A 12459-nucleotide genomic window follows, 5' to 3' on the forward strand; every position below is an offset into this window, starting at 1 on the left:
CAGGATTAAGAGTATAAGTACATTAAATGGACTAGAGAAATTATTTTATAAAGTCAGTATAAAATACTCATCTCTACTTGATCCGTTCAATACATACAAAATGTACTAGCACAAGAAGTTGGAATTAAACCATTCTCATAATCAAGATAAATTATATTTAATCTTGTGCTACAATCATTCCGATGATTTGTCCAATTCCATCATTAGATTGTGAACATTAACTTTTATGTCTTACAAGAACCGATGATTTAATCTTCCGTGTATAAGCTAAACTCTATACACTAAATCATCTACTATGTAAGCAATGGACGCACAAACCAACACATGATCTATTTAAAATGAAACTTTATTGAATTTAAACAAGTAAATAAATAATTGTTCATAAAGAATACTATAACAATACGCATGGCTTATAGTATATTCTAACAATCTCCCACTTAGACTAATAATCATGCGTCTACAATTTTGACACTCATTCCTTCTACATGCTTATCAAAAGTCTTCTGTGGTAAGCTCTTAGTAAACGGATCTGCCAAGTTGTTCTCTGACGCAATCTTGGTGACCACTACATCCCCTCTCTGCACTATATCACGAATTAAATGATATTTACGCTCAATGTGCTTTGCCCTCTTATGGCTTCGTGGCTCCTTTGAATTTGCAACCGCACCACTATTATCACAGTAAAGCATAATTGGTGCTTGAATCGAAGGAACCACACCCAACTCTCTCAGGAAGTTACCGAGCCAAACTGCCTCTTTGGCTGCCTCAGAGGCTGCCACATATTCGGCTTCCATGGTGGAATCAGCAACACAAGTTTGCTTGATACTCCTCCAACTTATGGCTCCACCTCCAAGAGTAAACACATTACCTGAGGTAGACTTTCTAGAATCTCTGTCTGATTGGAAATCCGAATCAGTATACCCAATAGGTACCAGGTCATCCGATTGGTAGATCAACATGTAATCCCTAGTCCTTTTCAGGTACTTGATTATATGTTTAACCGCCGTCCAATGCTCTTTCCCAGGATTAGACTGAAATCTGCTAACAACGCCAACGGCAAAGCAGATATCAGGCCTAGTGCATAACATAGCATACATGAGGCTCCCCACAGCTGATGCATAAGGGACCGCCTTCATCTTTTCTATCTCTTCATCAGTCTTAGGAGACTGATCTTTAGATAGAGAAATTCCATGTCTGAAAGGAAGGAATCCTTTCTTGGAATCATGCATGCTAAACCTGGAGAGTATTGTATCAATATAAAGACCTTGGGACAAGCCTAATATCCTTTTCTTGCGATCTCGCAAGAGTTTGATCCCAAGGATATGAGCCGCTTCTCCCAAATCTTTCATATCAAAATGTGTGGACAACCACTGCTTAACTGAATTCAACATGTCCACATTATTTCCTATGAGCAGTATGTCATCTACATATAAGATCAAAAATGCCACTTTGTCCCCATCCCACTTTTTGTATACACAAGATTCGTTAAGACACTGATCAAAACCAAAAGTTTTAATCGCCTTATCAAAACAAGTGTTCCATGCCCTAGATGCCTGTTTTAGTCCATAAATGGACCTTTTAAGCTTACACAACATGTGCTCTTTGCCACTTTCCATAAAACCGTCTGGTTGCATCATATAGATGCACTCATCAAGACTTCCATTAAGGAAAGCTGTCTTGACATCCATTTGCCAAATCTCATAATCATAATGAGCAGCAATGGATAAGAGAATCCTTATAGACTTAAGCATGGCTACCGGCGAGAAGGTTTCCTCATAGTCAATCCCTTCTTTCTGAGTAAACCCTTTCGCTACAAGCCTTGCTTTAAAAGTTTGTACTTTTCCGTCTACACCTCTCTTTTTCTTATAGATCCATTTGCATCCAATGGGTTTAACCCCATCAGTTGGTTCTACAAGATCCCAAACCTGATTAGAGTACATAGACTCCATCTCTGATTTCATAGCAGCAACCCACTTATCGGCATCCTTATCATGTAGTGCTTGGTCGTAATTGACAGGTTCCGAGGTAGGCTCCTCAGGGATCCTATCATATGATTCTCCCAAGAGCGTGTAACGAACTGGCTGTCTTATTTCTCTCCCACTACGACTACGCACTACATCAGTTGCAACTACATCACGTTGATTTTGTGGTTGAACCACAACATCATCAGGAACCTGAGTCTCCATGCTATCCACAGGGATATCAACGACTTATTCCTGTTGTGCATTCTGCTCAACATGACTCCCACTACTTTGTGGTAGTATGACTGCGGGCACTTGTTCTTGTGGTACATTAAGTCTATTGACATTTCTCCCACTACTAAAGTGCAATGGTATGTCAAAATCGACTTTCGGGGTTTGGATATGGTCGTTTTGATTTTCAGATGACTGAGTTTCCATTCCTTTGCTAAGTTCCTGTAAAACGAGTTTACTTCTAGGAACATGGTTCATCAAATAGTCCTCTTCTAGAAACTTGGCATTTGTGCTAACAATTACCTTTTTCTCTTTAGGACAATAGAATAAACCACCTTTCGTCCCTTTTGGATAACCTATAAACACGCATACATCCGTTCTTGCCTCCAATTTATCTGTTTTCCCCTTTAGCACATGTGCCGGACAACCCCAAACTCGAATATGCCGCAGACTAGGCTTGCGCCCAGTCCACAATTCTGTAGGGGTCAAGGGTACTGACTTTGAAGGAACTAAGTTCAGAACATAATTCGATGTTTCTAAGGCATGTCCCCAAAAAGACGAAGGCAAATCGGAATAACTCATCATTGATCTAACCATTTGCATAAGAGTCTTATTTCTTCTTTCAGCTACACCATTTTGTTGTGGAGTTCCAGGTGCAGATAATTGAGATGTAATTCCACATTCTGATAAATAACCAATAAAGTCCGTAGAGAGGTACTCCCCACCACGATCAGATCGTAGTGTCTTGATATGTTTATTATGTCGCTTTTCAGTCTCAGTCTTGAATTCTTTGAACTTTTCAAAACATTCAGACTTTCGACGCAACAAATAAATATATCCATATTTTGAGTAATCATCTGTGAAAGTCACAAAATACTCAAAACCACCTCTTGCTTGGACATTCATTGGACCACACAAATCAGAATGAATTAATTCTAATTTATCACTTGCCCGATTTCCTTTTGAGGGGAAATTTCGTTTTGTCATTTTCCCTTCTAAACAAGATTCACAAGTTGGTAGTGCCTCCACTTTCAATGAACTTAAAGGTCCATCCTTGACCAACCTGAAAATTCTGTTCAGATTTATATGACCCAAACGCAAGTGCCATAAATATGTTTCACTCAATTCAGAAGAACGTTTTCTCTTGCTTGGTAAATCAACATTATTCAGTTCTTTAGGTGGTAACGGTTTAGGAATAGAGTCAACAACAAATAGACCATTAATCAATGTAGCCGAAGAGAGATAACGCTCATTATGAGTAATAACACATTTATCAACGTCATGACAATTAAAATCATAACCATCTCTCATAGCGCTAGAAACCGAAATTAAATTCCTTCTAACGGAAGGTACATATAATGTGTCTTTTAAAGCTAAAACTCTACCACTACCAAACGAAATACTAATATTTCCTAATGCTAAAGCTGGGGCTGCTGAACCGTCTGCTTGATAAACATTGATTTCTCCTTTACTTAGCCGCCGCGTTACCTGAAACCCCTGCAAATAAGTGCAGATATGATTAGTGGCTCCCGAATCTACACACCATGACATGGTAGAAACAGCCGCTAAAAATGTTTCAACGACAAGTAGATGTAAATCACCTGGTTTATTTTTCAGCTTGGCCAGATAAGTTGGACACTGCTTCTTATGATGCCCGGGCTGCTTGTAGTGATAACACTTGCCCTTAGCCTTTTTCACACCAGCAGTCGCGCCACCAATAGAGGGTTTTTGAGCCTTTTTCTTTTTCTGCCCGCCTCTCGGCTTAGAAGAAGAACCTGCCTCAAAATTCAATGCCACGGGAGGAGCTTGGGACTTGATAATAGTCTCTGCCGACTGCAGCTCATTCAACAATTTCGCAAGGGACAAATCCATTTTGTTCATGTTATAATTCAGGCGAAATTGCTGAAAACTGTCAGGCAAAGTCTGCAGGATCATTTCAACCTGCGTGTCCTTATCAATGTTAGCTCCAAGGACCTCCAGTTCATTCAGAAGACTCATCATCTTCAGAACATGGTCCCTGACCGATGAACCTTCAACCATTTTGGTATTCAGAAGGGCTTTCATGGCAGTCTGCTTAGCCGCACGATTCTGATCTCCGAACATTCCTTTGAGATTTTCCAGAATGTCATAAGCAGACTCCATGGACTGATGCTGATGTTGCAGAACATTCGACATGGATGCCAAAATGTAACACCGCGCCATCTCATCAGCCTTAATCCATTTCTGGTAAGCCTTCTGTTCATCATCTGTGGTATCATCTCCAGGTTTTTCTGGACACACCTCATCGAGCACAAATTTGTACTCTTCAGCAATTAGAACAATATCCAAATTTCGTTTCCAATCAACATAATTTGGACCCTCAAGTTTGTTTTGGGTAAGAATGGCAGTAAGGGGATTAAAAGCAGTCATTGTTAATCTGGGAGACATTAAATATTTAAATAGATCAAATCAATTTGTATTATGAACATTAAAATTCAAAACACATTATATATATACAATCTATGCACCTTGAACAACAAATTTCGATGGGAAAGAAGCTATTCTTGCAATATACATATATAATGACAGATTTTCACTCCATAAACTTAAACATGTCATACTCAGATGGAGAGTAAACTGTTAATTTAAGCCAAGTGAATATCAACATTCAACATATATTAGTCCCATTGAACCAACATGCATACTCAGATGGAGAGTAAATACAAATAATCAATGACTAGTATAACATAGTGATTATTCATAATATTTTTATCCGATATGGAAGAAGACCTACGTCAACGTGTAAAAACATTATATCACTGATTTTTTAAGCCCGGGGACCAAGGGAATTGATCCCCACAATTTCTGGAATTAAAAACAACTAAAAAAAATTTCAGAATTTTAGAAAAACAGCAAAAACACCATCTAAACGACCCCGAACGCCCCAAAAATGACTTCAGTCATGTATGAAATCTATGAGTATTGCTCACTGGGCCGTTTCGCATGGACCTGCCAAGTTTCAGGTCAATCGGAGTTCGTCAACTTTTTGACCTCCGATTTTCTGCCCTAATTCAGCAAAACGTGTTTTTCCGTTTTACATGATAACATTCAATTTTCAGATTATTCTAACTCAACATCACCAATATTAAAAGGATACATCAAGTTTTTAGAATAATCAACACAACCCATAACAGATAATCACACCAAAAAAACAGTGCAGGTTTTCAGGAAAACAAACTTTGCATGTAATTCAAAACTTGCATATAGAACATGATATTAATCATTATGGTTTATCCTAATTATTTAATTAGACGTGAGTAAGCCCTGATACCAATTGATGGAATATATACCACAGCGGAAGCAATAACAGAATCTTATTCACGTGTAATCTAAACAACTAGCACGTATGGAGATTTTAGGATTACCTCTTGAAGCGTAAACACAACAAATCTAGGTCGTTCTCCAGTTCCTCAGTTGAAAACACACTAGCAGATTTCCACAGTCTTCTACTGTGTTACCCAAACAATAACCGAAAAAGAGAGAATTTTGGGTGGGCAAAATTCTAGTAGAAACCGCAGTCAGAATCATGTAAAAAACGTCCAGCCCTTATATCCATATATATAGCTGCGTTTTTTAGGTCAAAACCGTTTTCAAAACCTGTTAGGTTTCCTTCTCCCACTAAGGGACGGTTTCCACGTTTTCTTTCCCACTAAGTAACAGTTTCCACTATTTTCTATTATTTAGGCACAGTAGGGACCACAGAATTTAATTAACAAGGCTTCCTATTATGATATTAATTTCGAAATTCTGAAACTAATTTCCATCATAATAAATTACGAATTATTCCACTAAAAATTCGTAATTGCACTCCTTAGTTCAATTTCGAAATTCTTCCATAAAACCTTATTTAACCCCCATGTTAAGATTCAGATACTAATCAATCAAATTAAATTACTGACTATTTAATTTATTGATTACTTCCTTTAGACTTACACTTAACTTATTTCATGTGTCGGATACAAAATCCACCGGCCGGGTTTACACATGAAAACTTATAAGCTTTCATAAAGGAGTATCATCAATCTCAAAATTGAGACATGGATTCCATCAACTAATTATTACTTCGCCAATGTATATCATTGTTATCCAATTTACCAGGCTTATTGACTCGCGAAAGAATCTCGCCTTTTAATAAATCAAAACAACAAGTGACATACATAGCTAATAATAATTATATCAGGATTAAGAGTATAAGTACATTAAATGGACTAGAGAAATTATTTTATAAAGTCAGTATAAAATACTCATCTCTACTTGATCCGTTCAATACATACAAAATGTACTAGCACAAGAAGTTGGAATTAAACCATTCCCATAATCAAGATAAATTATATTTAATCTTGTGCTACAATCATTCCGATGATTTGTCCAATTCCATCATTAGATTGTGAACATTAACTTTTATGTCTTACAAGAACCGATGATTTAATCTTCCGTGTATAAGCTAAACTCTATACACTAAATCATCTACTATGTAAGCAATGGACGCACAAACCAACACATGATCTATTTAAAATGAAACTTTATTGAATTTAAACAAGTAAATAAATAATTGTTCATAAAGAATACTATAACAATACGCATGGCTTATAGTATATTCTAACAATCTCCCACTTAGACTAATAAAGAATCAAATTTCAACTCTTGGAACTTCCAAGTATAGGATTAAGTCCAGAAGATGCATGCACCACTCACTAGCTTAGCATTTTCTTTATCACGTACTAAGGAACAAATACAAGTCTGGCTCAAACGTCCACTAGACAAAGCTCCACTAAATCCTTGTTCCAACACTCAAAATAAACATCACAAAAATGGAGAGACTTGTTCAACATTCCCGATTCGGTCAGTGGAGGAGCTACGCGAGACGATTTAACGCTAAGCCCTTTCCTTAGCGCCTCCCTCTAGGCGGGGCTCACAACCAAAGGATGTACGGGTGAAGTTGCCACCATGAACTAAGGATTGGAAGGGTTGAGGATAGAGTTTCTTTTTAATTTCAGCGTAATTGGCAAGAGCTATAGCAGCTTATGACGCAGTTGATTCGAAAACATACGCCAGGGCAGTTGGGTGGGGAGTCAGATCAGATCAGGACCGCGAGAGTGTAGTTGGATCTGACTCCGTTATAGGGCTAGTACGCCAAGAATCCTAAAAGCTCTCTACAAGACTACAAACTAACTTTGTCAGATTAACAAAAAAGTGCAACAACAATCTCTTTTCTTCCCATTAAAACATGCCAAAAGTTGAAGCATCAAAGCAAACCCAGATGTTCAGATCATAGAATTATTTTATAAAGGAAAAGTGAAAAAATAAGTTAAACCTGCCAAGAACGGAAGCTAAAATTTTGATATGGAATTCCTCAGGATCTTGATCTTCAGGATTCTCAGTATGAACTATATATACTTTTGCTTGTGAATCCGGTATTGATATGGTAGCTGCAACAAAGGAGAAAACCAGTAAAATCGAACAGATAATTTGGGTTTTCTTCATCGCTTTCACTTTATATTATAGAGATATTCCTTGGGATTTTTGGGACACCTTTTATACTTGAGGAACAAGTTTCAGACTTGAAACCCCCGCTTTGACAAATATTTATAGCGTATTTAATAGTTCTGCTGACTAGCGATTTCTGAACTACAACAGCTGGAGGACTTTGCCACGTGTGAAAAGACGGTCGTTCCGCTGCTGTTATAACAAATAGTGTCTAATAGAATTTCCTTTATCTGCTTTTCCTGCGCCATGTGTATTTCAAAAAAAAAAAAAAAAAAAAAAAAGGAAAATGGACGTTAACACCGCTCGGCAAAAAAAAGAAGGGATATAGCGTATTTAATAATGCACTATATCTATTTTTGTTCCCTAGTTTTTTTTCGTCATAATTTGGTCGCTTGAGTCTAATTAGACATTATTTGGGTTCCAGACTCCGCAAGTTGCTAGGGATGAGACAGGAAATTTATCGTCGAAACGATGAGATGCATGCCATGTACCATCCATTATTGCTTGCGAAGCAATCGTATACTCTCTGTTGGTGGTCTCCTAGTAAAAGTATTTATTCTACCACATTTTGTATGATAATCCTTTAAGTCAGCGGGCGCCGGTGAATTTGGTATTTTCTTGAAGTTCGATTCAGTTTGTTCGACTTTTGGTGTTCTATTTGGTGCACCAATAATCGATCTAAAATTAGTTCGGTTTTTGGTAATTCGGTTCGGTCGGTTTGGTCTTATCGTATTGAAATCAGACTTTTTCTATTAAAAAATATGATTAGTTTCATGTTTTAGTGAAACTAAAACTCAAAAACGCAATACATATAATATAATTAGTCAAATCATTTTATGTAAGAAATATAAATTTATTTGACAAATATTACTTACAATATAACTATCTCATACAAAGCAACATCGGCGACCCGCAAGCAAACAAAGATGAAAGATGCATTGACAAACAAAAAGGGATAATTTTTAGAATGAGACTTTATTTGGGTTGGGGCTTCAAATTTTATAATGTAAATATGTGAAAAAATTGGGCTCGACAATTTAAGGGGGGCCCAGAGGCTAGGACCTATATTAGAAAACTTCGGTTTTTCGGTTTAATCAAAAATCGAAGTTGCAAAATCGAGCACTGAACCAAACACCGAAAATATAAAAAAGATAACCGCAAATCGACCAAATATGCCGAAAAATTGAAACAGAATGAACCGAAGTTTACGATTTGGTCAGTTTTTTCAATTCGCTCGGTATTGCACCCACTCCTAAAGTCAGTCAGTGTCATGCCGACTCTATGGTGAAGCAAGTAAAGTACTTGCTTTAGGCTCCCAAAATTTGAGGGAGCTCCATATTTTATTTATAGTTTTTCTTTATAAAAAAATATTAAATATTTTTAGTAATTTTTCACATAAAAGAATTTTTATTTTAACATTTGTAAATAAACCATTAACATCAGAATGATTATTATGGAATACATGAATTGCTGTAAATATTTACACTTTCTTTCTTAATTTGTTCAAGTCACAGTCTTTCTTTTCCCTTCTCTCATAAGATTATATGCTTTCTCTTTTATTTATTTTTCTCCAATAAAAGTTCAAACAGTTCGAAAATTTTAGTGGCAAAACATTTGACATCATTAGATTACGAGAATTTTTAAAAATTATTATCTTAACCTTGCATGTTCTTTAAAATATAATACTCATTCTGATATTAATGGTTTAGACTTATTTTTTAAATTAAAAGTGTTTTAAAAAGTACAAGTAGAAAATAATACTCTTAACGACATATTCAATAAATAAAAAGACATGAATCTTTTTCAAATACTTATATTTCTTATAAAATAATACTAACAGTTACTATAACAGTTATCTAGCTGAAAGAAGCTTTTCAAAATTAAAATCGATAAAATCTTACCTAAGATCAACAATCAAGAAAAGTCGAAAGAAATTTTTTAAAATTAAAATTGATAAAAAATCTTACATGAGATCTAACAATTCTTAAGAAAGATTAAATGAGTTGGCTATATTATTATTCAAAAAAAATATTAAAATATAGATACAAATAAACATTATTAACAACTTGCATCTCAAAAAGTTACAACAATAGATTAGTTATTTTTTTTGGAATCAAAGATTTTTTTATTTTTAAAATTTAGGACCTCCAAATAAATTTTGGCGTTAGGCCACGGGGTTTTTCACAAATACCCACTTCTGGGAGGCGCCACAGAAGCTATACCCGTATGTTGTAAAATTTCGGGATCTGAAATTCTTTTATCTATTCAATGCAACTTCAGAATCAGATCTAAAGTTTTTTCTTATCTTTCCAAAGCAACTTTAGAAAATGGGATCTTAAGTAGTTCTATCTCTTCAATGCAACTTTAAAATCGGATATGAAGTTCTTCTATCTTTCCAATGCAACTTCAGAAAATTTGGATCTTAAGTTCTATTCTCTATAATGCAACTGCAGAAATTAAATCTTAAGTGTTGAAATATAAACTTATTCGTCGAATTTCAACAATCCAAAACCTACAATTCAACGTCCAAATCTACTCCAAATGAGCTCATATTCAAAATAAAATTTTTGAATATCATAAAGAACAAACCCTATTCATCAAATTATCAAGACAACAAAAAAAATTTAATAAACTCATTTTGCAACTAAAAAGAAGAAGAAACGGCAAGCACAACCTATAATGGTGTTTTGCAACTAAGAAGAAGAAGAAGAAGAAGAAACCAAACAGCTCCTAGATACATGAGATATGAATACAGAGAAGATGAAATCATTAGCGAAGCTCCTGAATACATGGGACATAAATACAGAGAACAAAAAAGCAGCAACAAAGAAGAAAGTATATATGAAGTTACCCAAAAATTAGATATCAGTTAATTTAAAAAAAAGGTGGATACAAATTAAATAGAGGTGACCAAATAGGGCACCCATGAAATTTTTACTTAAGCCACTAAAGTGCTTGATCTGCCCCTGCTTAGAGTGGATGGTGATTGTCACGTCCTAAACTACCTCCTAGACGTGACTGGCACCAAGCTAACGCCACCTGCCAGGCGAACCCCTTTCTCTAATATTTAACCATTTACACACAAATACTGAGAGAAAAAGTGCAAGCCTAAAGTATTATTAATAATTAAAGAGGTAATGATTATCGCCCAATACCTTAGTCAATTGATAGCAAAAACAAACAATCACTCAAATAATAATACTCTAGCCCAAATCCCACACTAAGACCATGGAGCATCTAACAGAGTAATATGAGTTTTATTGACGGGTATGCAAGCCCCAAAGAAAAAGAAAAAAAAAAGAAATGACTAACACGAACTAAGCAAGTCCAAAACGAAAACCTCCACGAACAATGCGGTGGCTCACCTGAGCAATAGGATCCACTCAAACAAACTCGCCAGCCACTAGCTCTATCTCCCGCAAAGGTATCTGCACAGAGATGCAGGTAATGAGTGAGTTATACGTAAATATAACCCAGTAAAATCCTCGACCCACCACTTTAAATACCTTAGGAACAAGTGTTAGAAAATACAAACACACTGCAACACGAATGATATAGTAAATATGATAATTATACATTAACTCACTATATGTGTATCAACAGAGTTATTAAGAATTAACCAACAAGGATACCCACTAAGGACTTATCATAATTGCAGTGAAAGAAATTTACCAACATACCTACGAGTCCACAACGTCACCACAATGCCTCAAATATGTAACAGAGCATACACAATGCTCGGGTGATGTACAAAGGCATACACAATGCCCCAATATCATGGCGCGCCCGTATCAAACTCAACATCATGGCGCACAGCCGTATCGAACTCAACATCATGGCGCACAGCCGTATCGAACTCAACATCATGGCGCACAACCGTATCAAACTCAACACCATGGCTCACAGCCGAATCAAACTATAAGACTCAACCTCATGGTGCACAACCGTATCACACTATCAAACAACTTATAAAATAATATTTTTTTTCTTTCATAAAATAATATATTTGCGGCTAGTCTAAGACCACCGACTCTGCCAAGCGCACGCTTGTCCCAACACATGGACCAGGCAGAGAAAACACACTTTCAAAACGGGTTTTAGAAAAGTAAGTATTAAAGCTTAAAGTCTCACTTACCTCGCTAACGGGAAGTTCCCCAACCTTGCAACGTCTAAAACACCAACCAAACGGCCTTCAATGCCCTTGATCTATCCAAAATATTTAATAATACGTCCTAATTAGTCTAAGTAAATAATTTTCACAACTTTAAGACAAGTCAAAACTAAGGTCAACCCTTGGTCTAATTAATAAAATTTTGTACCCAATTAAATTTCAAACGCGGAGCAGTGGAGAAAGCCGAAACAGTGGTTTCAAAAGTGTGCCACAGTGCGTGTCTCAGATCTCTAACATACTTGATGTCATTATTTAATCATTACTCCAATCATGACATATTATTAATATACAGCTAGTTAATTTATCCGCGCTTCGCGCGGTTAAAAATGATTCAACCAAATAACTTTTTTTTATAAATTTAGTAAGAGAAAGAGCTAAAAATTTTATAATACCACAAAGATAAAATTATTAGATCTACCATAAGACATACATACGGGCAAAAAATAAATAAAAAATCACTAAGGAAAAGTTACATATGAAAAAATAAAATAGAAAAATAAATCTAAAGAAAGCATCGCACTTTTTGTAGTTCTATGATAAGAGTGTGTTGGGGAGTAATCTTCTCAGCTA

At 35.9% G+C, this 12459-nt stretch overlaps 1 protein-coding gene across 1 annotated transcript; it reads right to left on the reverse strand.

Annotated features, from left to right (window-relative positions):
* Nucleotides 1–449: 449 nt before the first annotated feature.
* LOC142170324 (secreted RxLR effector protein 161-like) lies at nucleotides 450–1088 on the reverse strand. Its single transcript, XM_075232208.1, has one exon. The coding sequence runs from the start codon at nucleotides 1086–1088 to the stop codon at nucleotides 450–452; it is 639 nt and encodes a 212-aa protein (XP_075088309.1).
* Between the last annotated feature and the right edge of the window lie 11371 nt (nucleotides 1089–12459).

Source organism: Nicotiana tabacum, chromosome 16, assembly GCF_000715075.1.
Source record: "Nicotiana tabacum cultivar K326 chromosome 16, ASM71507v2, whole genome shotgun sequence".
Taxonomy (NCBI): domain Eukaryota; kingdom Viridiplantae; phylum Streptophyta; class Magnoliopsida; order Solanales; family Solanaceae; genus Nicotiana; species Nicotiana tabacum.

What these genes read in the sequence shown, in the direction of transcription:
- LOC142170324 (XM_075232208.1), bottom strand. Translation starts at nt 1,088, where the DNA reads ATGTTATGCACTAGGCCTGATATCTGCTTTGCCGTTGGCGTTGTTAGC.